Raw genomic sequence first — 27,711 nt, forward strand, 5'->3', positions numbered from 1 at the left:
TCAAGCAGTGGTGACACTTCCCGTTGTTGGAGCCACAGTCGCCGTCGCCTCCTCTGTAAAACTGGAGCCACATTCGGTTGGTTTGGAAAGGGCCAAGCCAACTCGGTTGTGTTCTCGGTCAAAGACGGAATAGTACTTCCGCAAGAACACGTCACCCAGGATCCAGAGTGGGCCGTTGGGCTTGGGGATGTCAAGGCTCATGAATCCGCTGATGCAAGCCGTCACTCCCCCCTGGTTTACCTGCAAAGGGAACATCAGAAGCTGCCTTATACCGAGTCAGACCATTGGTCAATCTATCTCAGCACTGTGTACACTGACTGGAAGTGGCTCTCTAAGGCTCCAGGCAGGAATCTTTCCCAGGAGTCTTTTCATACCTGGAGATGCTGCCAGGGATGGAACCCCAAACTTTCTGCAGACCAGCAGATGCTCTACCACTGAGCCACATTCCTATCCCATAATCTGGAACGAGCAGGTGGGTAATTAGAAATAGAGGAAGCTGCATTATGCCAAGTCAGACCATTGGCTCATCCAGTTCAATGTTGCCCACACTGACCGGCAGCAGCGGCTCTCCAAAGTTTCACGCAGGGGTCTCTCCCAGGCCTACCTGGAGATGCTATCAGGGATTGAACCGGGGACCTTCTGCATGCAAAGCTGATGCTGTACCCCTGAGCGACAACTCTAACTCCAAAGGGGGAGAGTGAGACCAAGCACAGCTCATGGCCGGGCATCGTGGAGAAGGGACTGCTGCCAGACGCTTGCTCTGCTCTCTCCTTAACGGCATGGACATGGAGGGCTTCCTGGGGAAGGGGTGAGCGTCAAAAACTGCCGCTTCCTGGCTGCATTGGGGTGGTTGGTTGGTTGGTTGGGAAGTTCTGTTGGGCACTCTCTCGCTGTACCTGTGCATCCTTGCTCTGTATGTCACCTACTGTCAGGTGTGGGCGTCAGGGTGGATAAAAATCAATGATTAAAAAAAAAACTTTTAAAATCGGGATTTTAAAATTTTAAATCAGATTTTTTTAAAAATAAAATGCTTTTTGAGGAAAAATATCTATCATTCTAAAGATAGTTTTCTATTTAAGATATATTATAGTCCAAAGGTATTCATCATGAAAAAAGGATTCATTTTTAATTATGTAGCATGAGGCTGTATATATGCATTGTTTAAATTTTTTGGTAAATGAATTCCATTAATCCATTCACAATGTCATGCTCTTCCAGAGGTTTCTGTAAGATTATTTGGGGCAATTTTTCTATCTAGAAGAGGGCCAAAAATGAAACCTTCATCTGGTTGTAAATATTAAGATTATACCAGCAAGAATGAGTCTTTATGTAAAAAACCATGATTTAAATCTAGCCTTACTGACTAGTGATTTAAATCATAATTTAAATCGATTTGATTTAAATCAAATCCACCTTGGATGAGCATAGTCCGTTTCTTGCCTGGCAGGAGCTGCTTTGAGGATACTGGGCACTGACAGGCGTCTAGCTATAACTGAGTGGATGGGTTCAAAGAAGCCGGCCCCCCAGCTTCTGAGGGCCCCCCAGCTCCACCCCTCCCTATTTTCTTCATTATCTCCCTCACTCCGAGGGGCCGCCCAGGAGAGGGGTGAACATGGGCCTCCTCTCACCTAGCTAGGACCCTGGGCACTGGAACGACATGCCTTTGGGACTAGCATTCCCTGCATGCATAAGTGTTTGCTTCCCATCTGCTCAACCTCTAGGTTCAAACCCAGATATTACTGAAAGATTACAGGTCCCCATTTCTCCTCTCCCTTCAGAAGAGCCCTGTAAAGCAGGGCCGTCGTGAAACCAGAGCAGCAAAAATGGAGTGGGCCCTGGCTGGGACAAAAACCTTCATCACTTCCCCCCATTTCTTTGCTGCAGAAGAACTAAAGGGCGAAGAGGGAGTTGTTGTTGCCCAGCAGATGGGGGCCCCCTTGTTCAATTAGAGCTACACTCCTGCTGTAAAGCTTTCCCTAGAAATTCCTGCCACTCAGAGAGGGGAGAACAAAGCGGTACATCCTAGTTGACAGCGGCTGTACATCTTCATTACCAACCGATTTTAGCAGAAACCAGTTTAAGCCAAAATCAAAAGCAATCTGTGACCACAGATAGCAACATAGGAAGCTGCCATATACTGAGTCAGACCATTGGTCTATCTAGCTCAGTATTGTCTTCACAGACTGGCAGCAGCTTCTCCAAGGTTGCAGGCAGGAATCTCTCTCAGCCCTACCTTGGAGATGCTGCCAGGGAGGGAACTTGGAACCGTCTGCTCTTCCCAGACCGGTGGCTCCATCTCCTGAGGGGACTCTCTTACAGTGCTCACACTTCTAGTCTCCCTTTCATATGCAACCAGGGTGGACCCTGCTTAGCTAAGGGGACAAGTCATGCTTGCTACCACAAGACCAGCTCTCCTACACAGATGGTGGCCTGGACACACTCAAAGGCTGCCACCATTGCCTTTTCTTGGTGACTCTCACCTGTAGGGTGTATTCCTGTGGGGTCAGGGTGTAGGGTTTGCCATCAAGATGGAAAATCACGTTTGGCATAGTAGAGAGCTTATCACAATCCAGCAGGTACTATGGGAAGAAGAGGGGAGAGTATCGTGAGATTGGGAAAAGGGATGGAGGGGGAAGCATACCTCTTGTGCAAGGGTGGGAGGCAACTCGAGACTCTTTGGCTGTGGTTGGACTACAACTCCCATCATGCCCAGCTTCGGTTGCCGCTGGGGATGATGGGAGTTGGAGTCCAACAGCTGGGCGCTTTCCAGATTACACGCTACAACAGGGGTAACATGATTTGGCTTGGCAGGATCGTATTGGAAATGATTCCCAGAATCTCAAACTCTTGCAATGGGAAAATACACCAACTTTTTTGCGACGCACATGCAACGTTGTAGCACTATAATACAAAGATAAAATCTGAAAGAAGGCACCGGAAATGTGAATGGCACCTTGCTGTCAGCGCTGGGATTACGGTGTCACAACACAGGAAGTATGGAAGTACACTTGGGAGATCCGTAGTGACCCTGTCGTAGGGTTTAATCTGGAAAGTGCCCTGGAGGGCCTCAGAGTGCCACCCCTGTGCTAGAACATTAATCAAACATGCCTCATTTTCTCCAAGTAATTGCAGGAACCACATGTTGCAGCAAACATGGTCTCTGCCAGCCCACACTGGCTTCCTTATGCCTAGCTTCCCTCCTCTTCTCTGTCTAATGACACGAGGCCAACATACTGGTTCAGAATGAGTCCCTCTGCCATTGTGAGCCAAGGATAAAGAGCAGAGATAGAGCAAAAGGGGATGCAGTCACCAGGCATATCAAAAGGGGTGCCATGCTTGTCTGCCTGCAGAGAAGTGCTTCTGCACATTGCACAACACAGCACCCCTTTGGATATGCCAGGCAGTGAGGTCAGTGAGCACAACTAATGGCAGGGCTAGAGGGCAGGTTTTGCCCTCACTGTGACAGTTTCCTCCAAGCACAGTGCTTTACTGAGAAAACGGTAGCAACTTACACTGCGGGGGGGAGGGACTAAAGGACAGACTTGGAGAGTGTCCCCCCATCGGCCCCCGGGGACCCCAGAACTGAGACTCAAGCCTGCTCCGATCTGCAGAACCCCAGCACCACTTCCTTTGCACGGCTCCATCTCATGTTCCATTTCTTGGTCACCCGAGAGGGTGAGGGAATATCACATTACGCTGCCTGTGCCCTGCACCGAGAGACCGAGAGCCGAGAGAACTAGCCAAATGTGTTTGGAAGCAGAGTGTGGCTTCGGGCATCTGGAAGAGTGTGCGGTTTTTAGAACGTGTCCTCAGAGGAAACGGAGACTCAAAGGATCCCTTACCTGCCCTCCGAAGGCATGGCTAGCCCCAAGGGCCTCATGCAGCTCCTTGATCTCACCACTAGGCCCCGTGATAAGAGAAGTCCCAGTGTCCACGATGCCTTGGCAACCATCCTTGCATATCTTGGAGGAATTATCCTTGCCAAAAAGTTTCCACGGCCAACACTTTTTCGACTCTTTGCCCACAGTTATCCTGCATGGAGGTTTTGGGAAAGAGCAGTAATTAGAAACTGTGATGAGGGCCTGGCAGGAGATAAGAAGAAGTCCCCGCCTCCCCCCCCGCCCCCGTGGTCACAGCACTGGGAACCAGAAAAGTCATCTTCTGCTGAAAACGCCCCCCCCCCCCACACACACACAGCTGGAAGAGTCTGGAACTGGGCACTCTTTCCAGACTAAGATATAGTTCTCATGAACCACATGAGAAGAAGCAAGTGAAGTAGTGAGCAAGCAGTGATTCCGTAGCAAAGGAATGGTCCCCTTTGCTAATGTCTCCATGCATTTGGGTGGGTGACTACATGCGAGTGCTGTGAAATATTCCACAGAAGGTCCCAGGTTCACTCCCTGCCCTGGCACCTCCAGTAAGGGCTAGAAGAAACTCCTGCCTGAAACCTGGGAGAGTCTCTGCCAAACAGTGTAGAGCAGGGATTCTCAACATTGGGTCGCCAGATGTTATTGAACTTCAACTCCCATAATCCCCAACCGAAGGCCACTGGGGTGGGGAATTATGGGAGTTGAAGTCCAATCACCTCTGGCGACCCAACGTTGAGAATATCTGGTGTAGACAATACTGAGCTAGACCAAGGGTCTGACATGATATAAGGCAGGTTCCTATGTGACAGTACTACCTTATTATAATAGGACTGCTATAACCATTGGCCAATCACAAATATCCATTTCTTGGGCAAAGTGTTCAAGCAAACGGTGGCTGCTCAGACTCTCTTAAATGGAACTGATGGCTTGAACTATCTCCAGTCCTCTTTTGGCATAGAAACGGTCACCCCGATAGATGACCTTCATTGGGAGAGGGAGCAGGATGTTGTGATCCCAGCCCTGAGCAGTATACAGGGACACAGGAAGCTGCTTTATATCAAGTCAGACTCTTGGTCCATTTGGCTCAGTATTGTCTACCCAGACTGGCAGCGGCTTCTCCAAGGTTGCAGGCAGGAGTCTCTCCCAGCCCTATCTTGGAGATGCCAGGGAGGGAAACTTGGCGCCTTCTGCATGCAGGTGCTCTTCCCAAAGCGGCACCACCCCTTAAGGGGAATATCTTACAGTGCTCACACATGTAGCTTCCCATTCAAATACAAACCAGGGTGGATCCTGCTTAGCTAAGGGGACAATTCATGCTTGCTACCACAAGACCAACTCTCCTCCAGTAGCGCAGTCTGGCCCTGAAGAGGGAGGAGCAGTTGGTCCAGAGAAGCCAGTCCCAAGTCCTGACACCAGGCTTGGACTAGACCTTGTCGGCTGGGAGACCCAGAACTGGAGACCCCAGAAGTGAGATGCATGGAGCCCGAGCCGCAAAATGAACTGACCTTTTCTACCAAGAACTGTAATGAACTGGCCTCTTGCACACTGGCAACAGTGTTGGCAACTGGCCAGGAGGGACTTGATGGAGCAGAGGGAAGGTGATAGACCCCAGGCCAAAGGACTGCCCCTTTAAATCTCATTGGAGCAGAGGGAAGGTGCTAGACCCCAGGCTCAAAGGACTGCCCCTTTAAATCTCTGCCTCCAGGCATGGAGGCGGAGCCTGCGAGAGTAGTCTGAGTCTGGAGGTATTGAAGACCTCATTTCTCCTCTTGCCTCTGTGGCAACAACTTGCTCACTGGGGGCTCTCCAGGGTGCTGAAACCTCAACTGCTCTTGACCTTATTTCAGGACAGGAACTGAACCTGTGACCTGAACATGTTGATTCTCATGACTCTCTCAGTGGCCTTCAATACCGTCAGAAGGGGTGGATTAAGCTTTTTTCCACCAATAGGCAAAAAAGATTTGCTGCCCTGGCCCGAGGACTGGTGGTGGTGAGTTAATTTTTTTAACCTATTAAAATCACCACTGCGTGGCAGGATGGCGGCAGCAAGAGCTCCTTCCGTGGGCCGCCCTGCCGCCCAAATGACAGATCGGGCTGTTTAAACCCTTTGGGGGGCTCTCTGTGCATGCGTGCCCACAGAAGGAGCCCACAGAAGGAGCTTTCACTGCTGTCTCCACCTCTCTTGCCACTGTCTCCCCTCACCACTACCACCAGCGCCGCTGGGGCACCGCACCCCACCAGCCGGCCTCCGTCTCTGCCACCATCCCCGCTGCACCACCACAATTCCACCACACAGAGGCAGTTTTAAAAGGTTAACAAAAAATATGTAACTTGCCCTCTGGAAATTTGCCGCTTCTCAAAATTTGCCACCGAAGGCAAGTGCCATGGACAGCCAGGAAAACAAACAAATGGATCATAGAACAAATCAATCCAGAATTTTCACTCGAGGCACAAATGACCAGGCTCAAACTATCATACTTTGGACACATTATGAGAAGACCCAGCTCCCTTGAGAAGTCCATAATGCTGGGGAAAATTGAAGGAAAGAGAAGAAGAGGATGACCAGCAGCAAGCTGGGTGGATTCGATTCAATTCAAGGTGGGTGGATTCGATTCATTACGACAGCAATGAATGCACCACTGAGAGACCTTAAAGGCCAAGTTGAAGACAGATCATCCTGGAGAGAATCTATCTATGTGGTCGCTAAGAGATGACACTGACTTCACGGCACTTAATCAATCAATCAATCAATCAATCAAACAAACAAACAAATGCCTATCTTGCCTATGCATTAATCTGCCCCTGACCATCAGTTATGGTATCTTTCTGGAAAGGCTTTCCAAGTAAGGATTCAAAGCATGGTATTCTGGAATGGAGAGCTGGTCTTGTGGTAGCAAGCATAAATTGTCCCCTTTGCTAAGCATGATTTGCCTTGGTTTGCATTTGGATGGGTGACTACATGTGAGCCCTGTCTCCTGTAAGATGATGGGTCGTTCAGTGGTAGAGCATCTGCTTGGCATCGGAGAGGAGATCTGGTAGCAAGCATGACTTGTCCCCTTAGCTAAGCAGGGTCTGCCCTGGTTGCATTTGAATGGGAGACCACGTGTGAGCACTGTAAGATATTCCCTTCAGGGGATCTAGCCGCTCTGGGAAGAGCAGAAGGTTTCAAGCTTCCTCCGTGGTATCTCCAAGATAGGACCGAGAGAGATTCCTGCCTGCAGCCTTGGAGAAGCTGCTGCCAGTCTGTGTAGACACTGACAACACTGAGCTAGATAGACCAATGGTCTGACTCAGTATATGGCAGCTTCCTATGTTCCTATTCAGAAGGTCCCAGGTTCAAGCCCTGGCATCTCCAGGTAGGGCTGGCAAGGATTCCTGCCTGAAAACCTGGAGAATTGCTGCCAGTCACTGTAAACAATATTGAGATAGATGGACCAAGTATGAGGTAGCTTCTCACATTCCTATGTTTTGGTTTTCCCTTCTTATTTGGAGGGTGATTCCTGAAGATGGTGCTGAGGTGCTACTGTCTGACCCCTTGGCACTTATGCTACAGGTCTCTCAAGTTCCTTCTTGTCCCCCATGCTTTTTAATGTCGACATGAAACTGCTGGGAGAAGTCATCTGGGGACACAGTGCTGCTGACACTCAGATCTATCTCTCCTTTACAACTGAGTCAGGTGAGGCAGTGGAAGTGCTGACTCCGTGTCTGGAACTGGTAATGGGCTGGATGAGGACCAATAGACTGAAGCCCAATCCTGACAAGATGGAGGTCATGTGGGCATCAGTATGATGGGATTCAGCCTGTTCGGGATGGGATTGCGCTCCTCAGCAACTTCGAGGGTGCTCCTAGATCTAGCTTTGTCTCTGGAGGTCCAGGTGGCCTTGATGGCATAAAATGCCCGGCTTCCCTTAGCTGTGACCTCTCCTGGACAGAGGTCACAGAATGATCATTGGAATTGGAATGATCTGTGCTCTAGTGCCTTTGAGAAAATTACTTTCTTCTGTAATGTGTTACATAAGCTATATTGGAAGCTGCCTTATACTGACCCAGACCATTGATCCACCTGGGTCAGTATTGTCTATTGTCTAATTTGATCAGCAGCAGCACTGCCGGGGTTCTATCTGGAGACGCCAGAGATTGAACCTGGAGCCTTCGGTACGCAAAGCTGATGCTCCACACCACTGAGTGATTTTCCTTCCTTGTGCCCTGAAAACTGTTTGGAAATTGCAGTGAGTTCAAAATGCAGCTCCTCGGGGTGAGATGGTGTCGACTTCTATCCAGTATCTTTTATGTTTTGTTGTTTAGAAGTTTGTCCCAGTGGGGATCCTATCAAGAACGTAAGGTGGGAGAGGACCAGAAAGGAAAGGAGAGGGAAAGGAGAAGGAGAAAACTGAGCTGTTTCTGAATAAAGCCTTCGCTGAATCTTTATCAGATTACTTTGTGTTTGTGAGGGACGCTGCTATAAATAGAAGTTAGAAACCAGTAGCAGAGCCAGACCAGCGGTGGCACGTGTTCGGCCACGTTGGCGGCCCCCCTCACCTCGCCCCTGATGTCTGATGTCAGACGTGGGGGTTAGCCACGCCCCCACATCTGACATCAGATGCGGGGTGTGTGGTTTGGCTCCCGAACGGGGCCGCACGGTCCCATTCAGGAGTTGGATTCAGGCCAGCGCTGCATTCGCAGTGTGGCCAGGAGTAGCTCTTCCCTGCCTTAAAGGCAGGGAGAGTCTCTCCTGGCCACGTTCTTAACTCCCAAATGGGGCCCCGTGGCCCCATTCGGGAGCTAGATTGGGCCCAGCACTGCGTTTGCAGCACAGCCAGAAGCGGCTCTCCCTGCCTTTAAGGCAGGAAAGAGCCGTTCCTGGCCATGCTGTGAACTCAGCAATGGCCATTTAACTTCCAAACGGGGCCCCGGGGCCCCGCTCGGGAGTTAAACCAGCCCCTCCACATCTGACATCAGATGCGGGGGGCCTCTCGGGGCTGCGAGGCACGGCCCCTGAGGGGCAGCAGCCCAAGTTCTTTGAACCCGGTTGCCCAATAGTGGCTATGCCCCTGGTAGAAACATTCCCCTGCTAACTGCACAAAGAGGCACCTTTTAAAGTGGTGATTCTCTTCCAATTAGCGGGGTGGGTGGGTGGGAGCAACGGGCCCTATTCAACCCCAGCACAGCATCATTCCAATGGCTGTTGCTGGCATCTGCCTTTAAAAAAAAAAAAGATTGTGAGCCTTTTGGACAGGGAACCATCTTATTTATTATTTATTTTCCCTCCTCCCCACTGTAAACCATATATTGGTTTCTGGGTAAACACTCCCACAGAGAGGAAGAGAAACTTGACCAGGAAGGTAGCTGAGCTTTGATTTGACCGTGGACCTGGTTGTGGGGTGTATGTGTGTGTGTGGTCTCTTCAGTGCATTTCTTTTCTCTCAGAATGTTCGGACAGAAGGGTGAGCAGAGCTGAGCCGTACGAATTGTTCAACAATTTCTGCATCTATCAACACATATTCATTTAAATTTTTGCTTATTTAAAATACCTAGATCTCATATTTCAGCTTTTTCCAAGGTAGCTTACAGTACAGTAGAAATCACAGTTATACTTAAATACTCCAAACCACCCTGCCCTTCTGCTCCCACAAAACCGCTGCAAAATCAGGATACAGCAGCATCAAATTAGGATCTGTAGAAGTAGATTCAAGTGTAGCAACATTACCCCCTAGTGGCTATGTCTGCCATTGCAAACAAACAATAATGCAAGACACATTAACAAATTGGACAATCGGCAGTGATTATGATATCTGGGCCTGGGTCACACAATCATTCGAATCTAGTTTTAATGTGGATTGCCAACATCCGTTACCAACATCAGTGGAATGATTGTGTGGGGTATTTTTGATTTTTCTTTTTCTTTTTCTTTTCTTTTAAAACTCTCATGGTACTATGAGAATGCATATGAAGCATTTTGCCAGGTACACCCTACCTGTCTGTTCCTGCCTGTTTTTACCACTGTCCTTCAGAGTAAAAAATCAGAGCCTTTGAGACCCAGATCTTCCTAGTACAGGACTCTTCCAGATAGCAACACAGTGTAGAATATTCAAAGCTTTTGTGCATGTTCCAAGTGTGATCTCACCGTACAAAAACTCCTGCAGGCTTCGATCTTACCCTCTCTTCACACATCAAGCAAGGACCTTGCAGAATCTTTATAGCACCACCTGTTGGTTAGCCCTTTCATTCCAAGAAGAACCAACCCACTACTTTTGTGGCATAGCAACTGGGGAAAGGGTTAGGGTTCTTTTTGAAATGCAAGAACTAGCCAGCAAGTGGCGCTGCTTGGCATCTGCTCATAGGGTAAGATTATGCTAGGAAGTAGCACGGAAGCCTGCAGCAGATCTGTTAGGGGAGTATGATCACGCTTGGAACTTGCATGGAAGCTCTGCAGATCCTGTACTTTATTGCCATTTGGAAGGGTCGATGGTCTCACACACTAGATCCCAGTTCTCTGACAGTGAATGCAGCAATCCTGGTTCATCAGCATCCTTGCACTGGTGATAATCTGTGCCAAGAAACTCCCAACTGTGTGCCAAAAAAGGGAGAGATCCATTTCCTTTGCTTTAGAGAGTTAGATTTGTCCATTTGCTGCAGCACAAAAGGCCCAACAAAGAATCCTGTCGCAACATCAAAAGAGCCCTACTGGATCAGACAAAAGTCCATCTAGTCCATTGTCCTGTTTCCCCTAGTGGCCACCAGATGCCTCTGGGAAGGCCTTATGCGGTGCTTGAAGTCAATAGCCCTCTTCCACTGGTAGCCTGCTTCTGAACATGGAGGCTCCATTCAGCCATCACAACTAATACCCATTGGTGGTTTCCATGGATTTCTCAAATCCCCCTTTACAGCTGCCAAAACTTGACCCATGTCTTGTGGCAGCAAACTCCACTATGCAAATAAGTATCTCCCTTCGTTTGGCTCGAATCTAATGCCGATCGGTTTGCCTGGGTGATCTCCCAGTTCTAGCATTATGGGAGAGGGGAACAGACTGACACTCCAAACCTTTAACCCATCGCCGGGGGGGGGGGGGGACACATGAGCTATAGGGGATAACCTGCTTCTTCAGGCGTGTCACTTACTTGTCCATCTTGATCTGCCAGTAGGCCTGGCGCGACACGGGAATGTAGTGAAGTTCCCCCTCGTAGGCCTTGTGGTTAATCCCCCCGAAGAGGACTTCACCTCCATCGGCTTCTTCAGTGCTGTTATTACTAGAAGAGGAGTCAGAAGAGTTAGAGAGGCATGTGATTGTGTAGCAAGGCTGACTCCAGGCTGGAGCAGGTCCATGGCAAACTACCCTCCGTGGACCCCCAGAAAGTCGCTCCACTACCACTCTGTGAAGGCTCTGGGGCTAGGGATGCCGACTGTGACCGAAGCTCTTCCGGGAGATTCCCTAACATTTCCCTAACATTTATCACACTGCCAAGCGATTAAGATCTCCAGGGTTGCTTTCAATAGTCGCCTGGAGATTGATGCAAATCCCTGGTGACAACATGCCAGCCAGGGAGGGCTGACGAGCCTAGTGGTCTCAGGGATCAGCGGCGGGACCTTGGCAGCTGCCCAACATTGAAACCCCTGTTGCAGCCCTGGTGTGTAGCCAGTGTGGTGTAGTGGGTAGAATACTGGACCAGGACCAAGGAGACCCGAGTTCAAATCCTTGTTCGTCCATGAAACTCACTGGGTGGAAACTCACTTATCTTTCAGTGTAACCTACCTCACAGGGCTGTTGTGAGCATAAACATAATCCTGTATACCACTTTGGGCTCCTTGGAGGAAGGGTGGAAAACAAATGTAAAAATAAATAAGTATGATTTTTAAAAGTCCTGTGTCTTTAATGGTTGTGTAAAAGGGAGAATTTGGGTCAGCATAGCTCATCTATATCTCATTGTGTTTTGTGTATTACTGTTTTATATAGGTTTTTAAATAGATATATACTCATATTTTATATTTGTACTTTTGTATTTTAATTGTGCACTGTTTTAATTATATTGTAAACCGCTTTGAGATTATTTTAATGAAAAATGATATCGAAATCAATCCATAAACAAACTAAACAAAATGAGTCTTCTCTTCCCCTACATGATGAGCTGAATCACAAAACCCTTCTCCTATACCAGGGCTTCCTAACCTTGGATCCTCGGATATTGATGAACTACAACTCCCACCATGAAGCAGGTTCAGAACTCCACTCTGTTATAAAGCTCACCAGATGCCCTTAGATAAGTAACTCTCTCTCAGCCTGGTCTACCTTACAGGGCTGTTGTGTGAGGTTATAACATGCTCTGAGCCCCTTTGTATTTCTGGGCGGTTTTAAAGAATCCCAGGCTTGGAGTTTACTCACCACAGAAACCTCCTCGGTGCTCAGGTTGGCACCTGGGGCTTACAAGACAATGTAATTGGTGTGCCACAATAACAATTATTTTGTGATCGTTTTCTCATGGGGCACGAGTGTAAGAATGACTGCTTTTGCAGCGTCTAACACTTGATGGTGAGACCTCCCTGTAGAATCCCTATAGCTCTCTCTTTAACTGCCATTTGATTTGCAGCAAAGAGCAAGCGGCCCTTTTTAAATCCAGGCCACAAAAATCAGGTACTGCCGAAAAGATTGCCACCGTGACCGGAATGCACTGAATCCTCCTTTCAAATGGCCATCGAATGCACTGTGCTTACCAATGTCTGTAAGGATGCATGCAGTTATTTTTAGTGCATTCTCATGAAAAGCTTTTCACTGTTTTCTGTGTTCATCAAAGAGTCAGGAGCAGCAAGCCAGGCCATTTTAGTCTGACCAGTTAGCAACTCGGCCAATGGTTACCCTGGTTTCCTCGAATGTGCCATGCCCACCTACGGGGTGAGGTGGGGGGGATGAAAAGGGTGGTTTGAATTTGGACAGAGAAAGAGGAAATTGATTTGAGCTTGAGATCTGGCTAGGAAAGGTTGCAGTCCTGGCTGGCAGAAACAGTTTTTTTCAAGATCTCAGGCAGGTAGGCTCCCAGTCAGAGTTCAAGGCCTGCCATGTAGGGTTGCCAGGGCTGTCCTTAGGACGTGGTAAGCAGGGCGACTGCTCCGGGCCCCACTCTTTAACCCCCATTAGAATGAACTGGAAGGGGACCCCACACTGGCTGATTTGCCCTGGGACTCACACCCCGTCAGGGCTCTCTAAGGAAAGCCCTGAGGGTTGCCAGTGTGCCTGCTTGCTTACTATCCACTTGACCTGTATAACTCTAAACAGACTGATATTACAAAACGCCATGAAAGTTTCCAGTTAATTCCTTGTCCACGGTAAACTGACTCTATAAAGCTGCTATGGAACTTGCTATACAACTCAGAAAAACAGAGTACGTCACAGCTGAAATGCTAATGGAACTACCTGCCACTAGAAAAACAGCCCAAAATTAACAGAGAGGATCGCCATCCCACACATACACGTAATATGTGTGAATAATGTTTATGTAGTAACGCTTGCTATACTCCACCTAGCAATAAAATATGTTTAATTGTGCTGTGTACACCAAGGCATTTTGAAACCTTTATTTTTGTGAGTCACTGGGAAGAAAAATGTGAGTCACTGGCAAGAAGAATGGTAAGCCAGTTACAAGACTGCCCAGATTCCTGCATAGAAAAATATCACTCATGGCTATCCAGCTGCAGTGAGATGTGCAAAGATACAGTAAGTTCTCACCAAGGCCAGAAAGGAACCCATCAACACTTTTGTAGCCCTTAGTTAAACTTGGAGCACTTTGCCTATATCATGCTGTCATAAGTAGGGGGGCGGTGGCAAGCGGAGGGGCAAGGGGAGAGGCCAATTGATCTAGAACAGGCTTGCTCATCTTAGCCCCCCGCCAGCTGTTTTTGGACCACAACTCCCATAAGTTCTTAACCCATAAGTTGTTAACCGCGCAGAGATGAAGAGAGTTGGTCTTGTGGTAGCAAGCATGACTTGTCCCCTTAAGCTAAGCAGGGTCCACCCTGGTTGCATATGGGGAGACTAGAAGTGTTTGCACTGTAAGATGCATCCCTTAGGGGATGGAGCTGCTCTAGGAAGAGCATTTGGTTCCAAGTCCCCTTCCTGGCATCTCCAAGATAGAGATGAGAGAGATTCCTGACTGCAACCTTGGAGAAAGCCGCTGCCAGTCTGTGTAGACAACACTGAGAGAGATGGACCAATGGTCTGACTCAGTATATGGCAGCTTTCTCTGTTCCTAAAGTTTGGGACAGTGTACAAATTTGATAGATAGATAGATAGATAGATAGATAGATAGATAGATAGACAGATAGACAGATAGATAGATAGATAGATAATCTGCAGGCACAGTGGCCAATAGCCAGAGACTATGGGAGTTACAGGCCAACAGCTGCAGTTGAACAGCTCTGATCTAAAAAAGGAATTCTGGTGTGTTCCTGTCCTTTTAAATGGAGGTTTGCTGTGCAGAAACCAGCAAACAAAACTTTCCGTGATATGGAGAAAGCAAGATCAGCTGCTAATGCCTGCAGATGGGCCATCGCTCAGGGGCAGAATGCCTGCTTTGCATGCAAAAGATCCCAGGTTCAATCCCTGGTGTCTCCAGGAAAGACCCCTGCCTGAAACCTTGGAGAGCTGCTGCCAGCAGCCAGTATAGGCAATATCGAGCAAGATGGGCCAATGGCGTTCCTAAAATTGCAATGGTCTTCCTAAAGTCCAAGCTTAAGGGACAGCTGTTTCATAGATGAACAGGGATTCGAACTTGGGTCTCCTTGGTCCTAGTCTAGTACTTTAGGAAGGCCATTGGTACTTTAGGCAGACCATGGCTTAAGACCCTTAAGGGACAGCTGCAAGGGCTGGTTCAAAAGTTGGCAGGCTCCATAGCCCAACTGGGCACAAATTACAAAACAGTGGCTGACGTCCTGACCAACAAAGTGCTTATGGAAGGCTACCGCACTAACACAAAGCGATTGTGCTAGCTCAGTGGTCTTCACAGTTCTTCAAGTGGGGGTCGCTTTGCCTAGAAAACAAACAAAGCCTTTTCGACGGGAAAGCCATTTCCCACGTTGCTGACCTCCGCCCTGTGCTGCACTTTTCTCTGTGCGGGGAGGGCCCTTTAAGAGAGAGGGAGTCCCCTCTCCTAGGAGGACAGCACTGAGAAGGTCTACGGTCTCCTAGCACTCTGGGCCCGCCCTCCAGGGTGGTGCTGAAGCTCAAGAGGGCTCCGTTTCCTTTAAAGGAGCCCCCCCCCACTACGCTGGGCAAAGCACACTCGCACTGCCCCGTGAGAATGATCGTCTCCGCATGGTGACAGGGGCACCCCTGTGCAAAGTGTTACACAAGCCCAATAAACCACTAATCAAGGAACCACACTTAGGGTTGATGGGGGTGCCACTGGGCCCTGGGCCTTGCCATGAAGAACACTGCACTAACTACTTGCACTAAATCTGGAGCTTGCACTCCACTGGAACATGGTACTACCATAAGCATGCGCAGGCTTGCGCAACACCGCACAACTGCAGCATGGTCTCATTTGTTTGAAAGGGAACTTCTGTGCATTTGTGCAAATCCCTCCTTCGGCACAAGGACGGGATCATCTTGTGCTAGAACGACTTTGCTCATGATGTAAGCACTTCGGATGCCAGCCAGCGGAACAGCACTAGACTTGAATGCGTGAGACTGGGAGATAAGGGGAAGGGGCTCAGCGTTCATACTTGCAGAGGTGGAACGAGAAGACATTCTGCTTGAGCAGCTTCTGCTGCATCATGTTGTCGAAGGGCGGCGTGACGTTGTTCACCGAGATGGAAGGGTAGCCAAGCCCCATGATGCCGTCAAACTTGGCGGCGACAAAAACCAATCCTGGCATTTCTGTAGCTTCGGCAAATGTCTGGTTGTGGACGGTGATGTTGCCAACCTGAGAAGAGAAAGTGTCCACATCCCATCTCAGCTTCTGTTCCATCCTCTCAAGCCATGTTAAAGGCTGAGGCAGGAGTTTCTCCTCCTATCTGGAGATGTCAGGGGTTGAACTTGGGACGTTCTGCATGCAAGCAGATGCTCTGCCACTGAGCTTACGTCCTCAGCAGGAAGTCTTCACATGCAGTCACCCATCCAAATGTAAACCAGGGCAGATCCTGCTTAGCAAAAGGGACCATTCCTGCTCACTACGGCAAAACCAGCTCTCCTCCCCAGCATCCTGTTTCCTGTAGCGATCAACCAGATGCCCTCTGGGAATCCCACAAGTACAGCATCACAGCAAAAGCCCTCCTATGATGTTGCCTCCTTGCCACTGGTGTTCAGAGGTAGACTGCACCTGAACATGGAAGTTCCATGTTGCTATCATAACAACTCCCTTCCTTTTTCTGCCTGCCCTCTGTCAGCATTTAGGCTGTAACCTAAACCGTCTCAGGACAGGAGCAGACTTTTCACTTACGTAACCCTGTTAAGTGTGATGTTGAGGACACTATGTACATAATAATCATAATGACTCATGTCAATATAATTTTAATGAAGGCTTTCCAGCACTTATAGATGTTTAGCTGATTATTTATCTACCTTTTACTCTATCAATTAAATTTAAATACATTTGCATATTATCAAACTTCCAGTGGAAGTGCCTCCTTGACGAAACTGAAGGAAGCAGAAGGTGACAAATATTTTAATAAACAAAAGCCATCAATCATACTGGGGGGCAGGGTGGGGGGGAGGCCATCTGGAATGTTTTCAATATCTCTTTATTCTCACATTAACTTACCATTTCAGAAAGGCTTTACAAAATAAATATGAACCCTTTCAGCCCCACCAATAAGTCAACTAAATATTTACATGGTTACTCTACCAGTTTAAAATGGTTTTAAAAGTCATACTCACAGAAACAACGTCCTGGCTCAAAAATCCTGAGAGGCTGCCACTTCCGTAGTGAATTGCAAATTTTGTGTCATTGGCCTTGTGGGTGTGCGAGAAAAAGGCCCGGTAATGGCTGTGTACCCCTGAGGAGAGAGAAACAACTGGTGTCTATGTGCAGGGGGCCCAGTGCTGAACTTTTGTGTTTCTAGATCCCAACCACCTCTTTCTTCATCAAAGCCTTCCTCTCCCACAGGGCCATATCCTGCCGCCATACAATTACAGCATTTTTTAAAAGACTCTGAAGAATATTAAAAACCTGGCCCTTAAAGGCTCTAGAACCCTCGACTGATTTCCGTCCCCTGGGCAGCTATTTTGGGAAGAGAAAGAGAGGTCGCAGGCTAGGGGTGCAGATCTCCCCGACCCTAAGCATTTGAGGAACTTCCCCCCAAAGGGCTTTTTGTCCCCTCCAAAATGTATTTTTATCCCCTATAGGAACATAGGAAACCACCTGCTACCAAGTCAGACCACTGATCCATCCAGCTCAGTATTGTCTACACAGACTGGCAGCAGCTACTTCAAGGTTTCAGGCAGGAGTCTTGCTTAGCCCTACCTGGAGGAGATGCTACCAGGGACTGAACCTGGGACCTTCTGCACAGGAAGCAGATGATCTGCCACTGAGCTACGGGCCCCATCCCAGCCCCCAAAGTGTCCCCCCGCCTCCCCGCCCCCATCAGCAAACTTAAGTGAGAAATTGCTTCTCAAGATTTCCCTCTCTGCACCCCTGCTGTAGGCCCACGTTTCAGTCGGAACCCCTTGAAGTGGCCTGTCAGCAAGCTTGTCATCACAGGTGCCGTCTTCTCTACACATCTGTGTAGAGGCTGGAAATTGGTTGGAAATGGGGGGCGGGGGGGGCAACCAGGATAGGAAAGGTTGGGAATTGGGCGGGGGCAACCCTCGTAGCACCCTTTGGGGCCTGGATTTGGCCCAGGGACATCCAGTTGCTGACCAGTACCCCATATCTGACTTCCTTGTACACATGACATTTTAAAAGATAGGCCAGTGGGGAATGGGGTTCCGGGCATCCTCTTCCTGCCCTGATCCACAAGGGCACCGATTTGTATTGTAGCTGGTTCTTCCAGCACAGCATGGGTCATCGTTTTGAACCTGTGAAAGCCCAGCACAGGGATGCTTACTGGCATTAAACCCCTGAATCGAATGTCCCAACCAACATGTTCCTTCATGATAATGCATATGTGCAGTCAGGCACTCAGGAGTGGGCAGGGAAGCAGCCTCAATGAACTGCAGTTGCCTCAGCGACCAAGTGGCAGATGATGGAGTGGGGTGTTAAAATGTAATCAAGCAGCATTGCACATAAAACCTTGTCCTGACCCAGTGCTGGGAAAACAGCATTCTGCACATGCTCAGGAGGTGCTCTCTCTCTCTCACACACACACACACACACACACACAACACACAACACACACACCTTCACATTCCCAAGAGCTGGGACTCAGAATTAAAAACAGGTTTGGGGGCACAAACTTTTTTGCTCTGGTATAAATTCAGCACTGACCCATTCCAAACAGCTTCGGAAGGGTACTCTAAAAATGAAACTAATTTGGCCACAATGACAACACAGGCCATGTATCCCTGCACAGGGGGAATATACTGATACCGCTTTGTACAAAAATTACACAGTGCAACATTTAATCCATTAACTGGTTAGATTAATCAATTTTTTAAAAATAGACTAAAATATGTTCTTGATTAATTGGTCAATCAATGTTTACGTGTTTTTTTAAATCAGTGTTCACGTTTTTAGCCATTCTTTTTAATATAAGTACTTAAAACAACTGCAGATGGCAAATGCCATCTTAGAAAAGCTATTCATTCCTGAGTATGCGTGTGGAGGGAGATACCTCTTCTTTGAATATACATCTAAAAACAAATAATGGAAGTTTTCTCTTTTGAACGATTTTTCTCATATGCAGATTTATGCAATTTCATCTATTAATTAATTAATCAGTCAATCGACTAAAACTCAGATTTCTTTAATTTGGTGACAGCCCTAACAAAAAGATATATGCACACTGTAAACACACACAACAATAACACTAGGCTGTTATCACCAATCACTGCTATTGTGATAATAGCGAAATGGTCTGCAGCCACCTTGTTGAAGCTCAGCAGGTCTGGGTCTGTGCAGTGCCTGGATGGGTGACTCAGTCTAGGAACCCCATGTGCATGTCGCCGGGATGTAAGTCACATCCAATCATGTGTCAATCAATCTTTCTTAAGCCACAACTTGGGAAGAAGGGGCTTCCAAGTCCCCTGACAACTAGCCACTCCTCCCTATGGCGGGCCGATTTCATTGCACTGCTCCAGATCACCCAGCACCACCACCCCATTCCCAGAGTAATTGTGATATCTGGACTTACAGCATGCTAGGTGGAAGAGGCAACATTTGGAGGAGGGCACCCACAAGTTGGAAGAGCCGGTATCGAAAACAACATTGAAGCACTGTTTGGGGGTTCCAATGCAGACCGGCCCGTAGTACTGTGCCTGGTGGGGGAGAAAGGAGAAGAGAAAAGAAGGGTGAGCACAGGATTCCATCACAGCTCCCCCTTCACCAGCGTGGTGTAGTGGTTAGAGTGCTGGACTAGGACCAGGGAGACCTGAGTTCAAATCCCCATTCAGCCATGAGACTTGCTGGCTGACTCTGGGCCAGTCACTTCTCTCTCAGCCTAACCTACTTCACAGGATTATTGTGAAAGAGAAACTCAAGAATGTAGTACACCGCTCTGGGCTCCTTGGAAGAAGAGTGGGATATAAATGTAATAATAATAATAATAATAATAATTGCCTGCTTCCCACTGTGGAGGAGGGGAGAGAGGGAAGAAGAGGTGTGCCCAGCAGGGTGAAGAGGGGAACTTTAAAAGCATGCCCCCAGCGGGGTCCGGAAGGGTGGTGGCAGGTGGCAGCTAGGAGGTCCGTGGGAAGGACCTGTGGTGGTGCCGTCCCCTGTGTCCCTCCTCACACTCACACCTGAGGTGACCACATCACCCTGCCTCATGGAAGAGCCACCACTGCCAAAGCCCAGGAAGGGGGAGGGGGAGGATGGGAAGTGTGGACTCCAGATTTAGAAGCCATGTCCTCAGTCACCATGAGCAAACCATGGTTTGTTGATTGTGTGAAACAGGCTTGTTGCTGAAGACCAGGCCTGCTCAACTTAGGCCCCCCAGCTGTTTTTGGACTACAATTCCCATAATCCCCAGCCACAGTGGCCAGTAGGCAGGGATTATGGGAGTTGTAGGCCAACATCTGCAGGAGTGCTGTAGTTGAGCAGGCCTGCTGAAGACCCTTCTCCATCTTCTGTGATTTGTAATCATTTACCCTGTCGTAGTCATTTCCATATGGGTTTCTAAAGCAATGTGCATTAGTAAACTGATCATAAGAATTTCCTTGTTTATTAAAATTGTAATTACATGTTTCAGTTTTTCAGTGGATCTAGTTCAGGCCTTCTCAACTTCCCCCCACAGCTGTTTTTGGACTACCACTCCCATAATCCCCAGCAAAAGTGACCAATAGCTAGGGATTATGGGAGTTGTAGGCCAATATCTACAGGAGGGCTGAAGTTGAGCAGGCCTGATCTAGGCGAACATACAGAATATTTTCAACTCAAATATATTAAGCAGCATTTACTGTCTGGACAGGTGTTTATGGGGATAGAAGAGAATTAATACAAGGGGATTTGTGCCATTTACATGCATACGCACTGGAGTTTAGAAGCACATCCTTCACCCAAGACCCAAGCAAGAGACTTTGGTAATGGGCAGTATAAACATTTATAAAATAAAATAAATAAATAAGAGGGCTAGAACTTGTGTTTGCACAAATGGACAAAATGAGGACAATGATTTGCCAGATTTCTACAGTAGTAGAAATTAGGGCCTGTCTCTGATAGATACATCTTTAATTGTTGAAATGTTTTAAAACCAATGGCGCACGGGTGAAATGACTTGACTAGCAAGCCAGAGGTTGCCAGTTTGAATCCCCGCTGGTATGTTTCCCCAGGGGCGCAGCAAGGTTGGAGTGGGCCCAGAGACAAGATTTTAAAATGCCCCCCTCCTCACTGAAGCTCAGCTCATGAAGTAAAGAAATCTTAAATGAGGCTGAATAGTGGTAACAATATATATATATATATATATATATATATATATATATATATATATATATATATATTTGTGTGTGTGTGTGTGTGTATGTATACAGTATGTGTGTATATATATATATATGGCTGAATAGTGGTAACAATATATATATCCTATGTGCCACAATAGAACATCATCCTAAATTATTTTTTGAAAGGTTTTGTAAATTGTGGATGATGCAAGTCATTTAATGGTACTAGAGAAAGACTGGTACTAGACTGGTCCGAAGCCACCAGTCCCGTCCTAGCAGCGAATGTCCACTCTTCCCACAGGAGGGGAGGAGGAGTGTGCACCTACGTCCATGAAGTTGTGGAGGCGTTCGCGGCCGATGGAAGCTCGACTTTGGGGCTTTCCAGCCCGGAGTCCTCCCCGCCGGAGCAACTCGGCAATGGGGACCCCTGACCGGCCAAACCGGTTCCGGACTGATGGGAACTTCTTCAGCGGGACGCTGTCATGGTGGAGAGAGAAATAGGTGGAGTTGAGGCATTGTGTGAGGAATATTGTACAAGCATCGCGCCCCGCACTGCCCCAGCGTCCTTTCTATTAATTTGCCTGGCACAATGTTTAGATTGAACAGGTCTGAGGGAGCAGGAGAGCTGCATTTGTGGCAGCAAGCGTGAATTGCCCTCTTGGCTAAGCAGGGGCTGCCCTGGTTTGCATTTGAATGGGAGACTACAGGTGTGAGCCCTGCAAGATATTCCCCTGGGGCCACTCTGGGAAAAGCACCTGCCTGCTTGCATGCAGAAGCTTCCAAGTTCCCTTTCTGGCATTTCCGGATAGGGCTGCGAGAGACCCCTGCCCTGCCTGCAACCTTGAAGAGGCCGCTGCCAGTCTGGGTAGACAATACCGAGCTAGGTGGACCAAGCGTCTGACTCAGTAGAAAGCAGCTTCTTATTGCCTACCAGGCATTTAGAGCCCTTGGGGACAGGGAGGGAAACATCTTTATTTATTTTCCTGTGTAAACAGCTTTGAGTACTTTGGTTGAAAAGCAGTATGTATGTAAGTAGTAGTAGCAGCAGCAGCAGTTTACAAAGCATAAGAAGCCAGGCCCCTGGCCCCGGGGTGATTACATTCTAAAAATGGATGCAAGGCAGACCATAGAGAAAGAGGAGGGGAAGTGGAGGTAGCATCAATAAAGGATAACTTGGATAACTTCATGGAGGAGAGGTCTATCAACGGCTACTAATCAGAGGGCTAAAGGCCACCTCCAGCCTCCCTCTGAGTCCCAGTTGCAGGGGAGTAACAGCAGGAGAGAGGGCATGCCCTCAACTCCTGCCTGTGGCTTCCAGCAGCATCTGGTGGGCCACTGTGCAAAACAGGATGCTGGACTAGATGGGCCTTGGGCCTGATCCAGCAGGGCTGCTCTTATGTTCTTAGACAGAAGGTAACTCTATGAACACATTACTTATTATGTTCAACACTCGTACAATCTATTCTGATTCAGGCATTTTGTGTACGAGTGTACAGATGTCTTACACTAGTACCTGTGTTTGTGTGAATGACTGTACCTGTGTTCATTTTAAAAGTGAACCTGGTTACAGGCCCTTCAAATGCACAGTACAGATAGGAAGTGTACTGCTGTACCTGCATTCAGCATAACATGTGAATGGCTGTACCTGTGAACAGATCTATACCTGTGTACACTGCACACTCGTTGTCCTCGTGCTGAACATAACATGTGAATGGGCCTCTGTGTGCTGTGTACACAGGTAGTGTTATTCACATGTGAATACCACCCGCCCCAGTCAGCGTGGTGTAGTGGTTAGAGTGTTGGACTAGGACCAGGGAGACCTGAGTTCAAATCCCCATTCAGCCATGATACTTGCTGGGTGACTCTGGGCCCGTCACTTCTCTCTCAGCCTAACCTACAAGCTTGTTGTGAGGATAAACATAACAATGTATAGTATGCTGCTCTGGGTTCCATGGAGGAAGAGCGGAATATAAAAGTAAAATAAATACATACATATTGAATTCAGGGACAGCAGAACACTTGCTGTGTGCGTTTGAGGGATCTGTGTGCACTTTTAAAATGAAAACTCAAAACATGCAACCTGTGTACACACATCTGATCACAGGTACCACTAATGTCTGAATAGAACTTAAGGGTTTATTTCAGTCACATATGAGTTTGAGACCAAGGGGTTTTCCCAAAGGCTTCACAGAAAAGGTGAGTTTTGAGGAGGCAGTTGAAGGATTTGAGAGAAGGGGCACCATGCAGGGGTTCTGGGAGGGAGTTGCAGGCACAAGGGGCAGCAGGCAAGCATGGGCAGAGTGGCTTGGGGAGTAGGGGGAGACCACCTTCATCCGGCTGAGAGTGGTGGAGCAGCTAGAAGAACAAAGGCCATGAGCGAGGAGGATGTTCCGAGACATGAGACTGAGGAGATAAGGGGAGGCACGGCAAAGCTTTGAAGGGGGGGACTTCATGTTGGGTCTGGAGGGACGGGAATCAAACAGGACGTCTCCAGCCCTCCAATTCCCAATCGGATTAGGATTGCCACCTAACAAGACAAAAATGTCCTTGGCTTTCTCCTGTACTTGCCCTGGCTTGCTCCAGCCTGATCTGCGGCAAGCAGCATGTGACCTTGTTAAGGCATGGAAATAATATTATTCCATCCATCTAATACTTTGGTGTTAAAATCAAAGAGCAAGACTTCGGGGGGGGGGGGCAGAAATGGGAAAGCTGGCAGTTCTCCCACCAAGCAGGGCAAGAACTTGGTTGTGTTCAGAATGGGGATTTTAGGTCGTCATTTTGAGAGAGGAAGTCACATGTCAGCCATTCTTCCTCTATAACAAGGATTTGCAAACACCCCGCCCCCCCGATGTTGGACTACAACTCACATCATCCCCTGCCACAGTGGTAGGGGATGATGGAAGTTGTAGTCCAACAACATCTGAGGGGGGACGGGTTTGAGGAAACCACCCCACCCCCGACCTAGAACCCATTGCCTGCCTGACACCGGACTTCAGTCTGCTGGAACGCCACACTTGCTTTGTTTATCCAACACTTTTCTACCCCTCAGTTCACGTGGAATATATTAGTACCATTAAACAAAAATAAAAGCTTGTTAAGAGGACCTCTGTAATTAATATACCGATACCTGGGCAGCACCCAGTTGTAGGCAGCAGGGATGGGCAGGAGAGATAATTACAGCTATGAAACTGAGCTAGAAAGCGTGGGGCATGGTATGGCGTGACACAGCTATGGCAGTCCCTGGACCGGAGGCTGGAGACTGGGGGTGGTGGTGGGTGGTTTGCTCTCCAGCTGTTGTTGAACTACAACTCCCATCATGCCCAGCCACAATACATTGCAGTTGGGGTTGATGGGAGTTGTAGTTCAGAAGCAGCCTGGACACCCTCAGGTTGGCCTCCCTTGGCCTAGACCCAATGGTGTCTCTTCCATAACCAAATGGGAGGAACCAAATATCTGGAGTACTGTTTTGCAGACAGCTTATCTGACTGGTTGGGAGGAAAGGCAGTCTGGCCTAGTGACAAGAAAAGGAATTACTGGCAAGAAAATGTGTTAAAAACGGAAGAGCTGTGTGTGTTTTATCTTCTGGTTCACCTTTTATCTGCCTTAATCATAGATATCTGTCCTGAGCTTCTTCCCGTCCTCTGCTTATATCAATAACCTTTTTCTACTAGTAGCTTTCCCCCCACAGAGCCCCTGCTCCTGTGTCTTAAAACAGATATTCAACGGGGCTGATATTCTAGGGCTAGTTAGTGATGGGACAAGTAAGCATCCCTGCTGAATTTTCCTCCATTTCTGCAGGAAATGCAAAAGGTCGCAGGAGCCAGCATGGTGTAGTGGTTAGGTTAGATATTGGATTAGGACCAAGGAGACCCCAGTTCAAATCCCCATTCAACTATGAAACATACTGGGGGTGATTCTTATCTCTCAGTCTAACCTCCCTCACAGGGTTGTTGTGAAATAAACAGCCATGTACACTGCTCTGGGCACCTTGGAGTAAGAACAGGGTATCAGTGTAAAAACAAGTAGATAAATTCTTTTTGCACCCTAGCTTTCAGGCCAGTGCTTCTTCTCACCATATTATTGATTCTTCTGTATGCAGCCCTTCCTCCAAGGACCTCAGGGTAGTGGACACAGTTAGTTCCCCCTCGTGTCATCCTCTCAACAACCCTGTGAGGTAGGTGCAGCTGAGAGATAGTGACTGGCTGCAGGTTACCCAGTGGGCTTCACAGCCAAGCAGGGAAGGGCTGCGGCTCAGCGGAGAAACCCCCTGCTTTGCATGCAAAAGGCGAGGCCCCAAATACCATCCCTGGTGTCTCCAAGTAGGGTTGGAAGAGATCCTGAATGGAAACCAGGGAGAGCTGCCACCCTAACCCGCTTGACTCCACACTGCGCTCCTAGAGAACCCAGGAGAACTGGATCTTGGAGCCGGTGTTCCCTGTGACAGAGATTCCCAGATGTTGTTGACCACAACTCCCATAAACCCCAGCCAAAGGCCATTGCAGCTGGGAATGCTGGGAGTTGTAGTCAACTCCATCTGGGAATCCCTGTTACAGGGAACACTGCTTGGAGCCTATTTGTTCAAACAGTTCCAAAATTACTGTACTCTCTCAAAGAAGCCAGGAATTTGGAGTATCAGCTTGCTTTATCAAAAACAAGTCAACACACCCTCTCTGCCCTCAGCAACTTTGAGGAATCCTGTAAATCCCGTCTCAGTATTCAAGCCAGTTCATATCCCAAATGACTTAGGGGTTCCAAATCCCGAAACCTTAGTTAGTTCTCCAGTTTGAACACCCAGAACCCCCTAATCTAGATTTTTACAAGCCTTTCATTCTTTCCTTCCTTAGTTCAGGATTCTACCTTTGAACCATGCTTCCCCTCCACGACCAGTACATTCTACCTTCCACCCAAACTTCCCCCTCCCTTTATACTGCCTTCCCCCCTCCCTTTCCAAAACCTCCCTAGAGCAGCAGGTACCCTGCTTTGGGAAGTCTTGCCCTAATCTAGTTCTCTTTCAGAGTGCCCAGTATCCTAGACCATCAACCATCTAGAGCTGTGTGACCTATCTTCTTGACTCAGCTTAAACACCTGTTTGGCAGGCACAAGTTCAACAGGTAAAGAGTTTCCAAAAATGGAGACAGAATAGTGGGGAAGCTTCATCTCTTGAATTTCTGTCTGTCACACAGCTATAAAGCAGCACAATAGTGCTTTCCTATGGGGTGAGGGAGTGGGGAGAATGGCAATCTTCTTCTCAATACATCTTTGTTTGAAGTGATGACTTGACCCTAACTTTTATTGCAGAGAACCCTGACATTCTGGACCTGCCCTCTGGCATCTCTTCTACTTTAATTTACTAAGTTCTTTTTCTTTGACAGAAAATCCTGGCTTTCAGTCTCTATCACCAGCGGTTCAGAGCCCTGCCTATTCCCTCTTTTAACCCACTATGTTTTAACCCCATAATTCTTTTCCTAGATATTTCAGATCCAGTTTCCTTTCTGAAAAGCTAGGCTGTTTCAGACGTACACTTAGGTAATTTTGGAGCCTAGACCTAAAGGCCTTTGGAGCCCCACACCCTGCAAGCTTAGTATCATTCCCCTACACACATACACAACACACACACACACACCCTGACACTGTGACAAACACAGTATTTTTAACATGTGAATTCTCAAAAGCAAAAACAGTAACTGAACTCACAAGAATGTAAGAATAGAAAAGAGGTATATTTATGCAAATTTGTATTACCAGAAACATTTCAACATGTAACTTAACATGTTCCCATCTCACATATTTCTTCCCCCCTGCCCCCGTCTCTAAAGCACCTGGCACAGGTCATAATCACACTTGGCCTCCCGGGGCAGGCCAACGGCGACCACACCACCCAGGACAGACTAAAGAGGATTTGGGGGTCCTCAGAGGGTATGGAGGCCCTGGACTTTGGCCCCGAAGTTCAGGAGTAAGAGCGCCACTGGGCTCTTTTCCCTTCCAGACTATCCAAGAATTCTGGCTACCGAGTTCATTGCTTTCAAACCGTACATCACAGTAGCTTATGCTGCAAATTAACCCATTTTCTCTGGGAGATCAAGGAGTCCTGAATCCCTGTCCCCCATATGCACAATTAACAAAGTTTCCTAGTATGGAAGGGGATTCCCACACCATACAGATCCCAGGAGTCCCAGCCACCAGCCACCAGGTAGAACATCAGATTGTAGACATCTGGCATTATCTTACCGGAACAGCCCTTGAACCCCTATTGCAAGCAGCAATATTACAATCCAGATTTGGCCTCTCATCTTCAGCCTGTCCTGTGCAACTTCTAGCAGTACTTCCTTCCGTCTATCCTGGCTGCACCCAGCAACTTCACTCCGGGATGGACAAAGTGTATATCTGGACCGGCTGGGTTGTAGCAATATGCCTCGCCCATTGGCCCCAGGAATGTCGGTTGTAGTCCCTGATTGGTTATGACTGCTGAGGCTCACCACCCCCATTTCATTCATTCAGTTATCGGGGAGCATGTTCTGATTGGCTGAGGACACCTGGGATAAGAATTCCACTTTCGTAAGGCCCATAATCCAAAGGACGAGGAGTGCAGGATATCTAGGGGCTGGGAATCTGGTTGGCTGGGTGATCTGGGGAAATTCTGTTTTTGATCACGGGTTGGAGACTCATGGGACTCAGCACACTGTGGCTTGCGAAAGTCTGTTGTTTGGGAACAACATGGCTCCAAGACGTAGTCAGATGGGCAGGGCAGTTGGTAGGGAGGGATCTTCCTTCTTATCCTCATTATTCTACACCCCCAATTTTGATCTGAGTCAGTGGGGTGGA

The 27,711-nt window shown here is 48.1% G+C and overlaps 1 protein-coding gene across 1 annotated transcript; it reads right to left on the bottom strand.

Annotated features, from left to right (window-relative positions):
• Positions 1–27,109, bottom strand: LOC128330948 (cathepsin D-like). Its single transcript, XM_053264315.1, has 10 exons — positions 27,048–27,109; positions 21,216–21,366; positions 19,146–19,269; positions 16,732–16,850; positions 15,579–15,778; positions 10,988–11,116; positions 5,197–5,206; positions 3,843–3,977; positions 2,481–2,579; positions 1–240 (listed from the first exon to the last, which is right to left on the bottom strand). Exons 1-10 carry the CDS (start codon positions 27,107–27,109, stop codon positions 1–3), a joined length of 1,269 nt encoding a protein of 422 aa, XP_053120290.1.
• Positions 27,110–27,711: the final 602 nt, after the last annotated feature.

Source organism: Hemicordylus capensis, chromosome 6 (genome assembly GCF_027244095.1).
Source record: "Hemicordylus capensis ecotype Gifberg chromosome 6, rHemCap1.1.pri, whole genome shotgun sequence".
NCBI lineage: Eukaryota > Metazoa > Chordata > Lepidosauria > Squamata > Cordylidae > Hemicordylus > Hemicordylus capensis.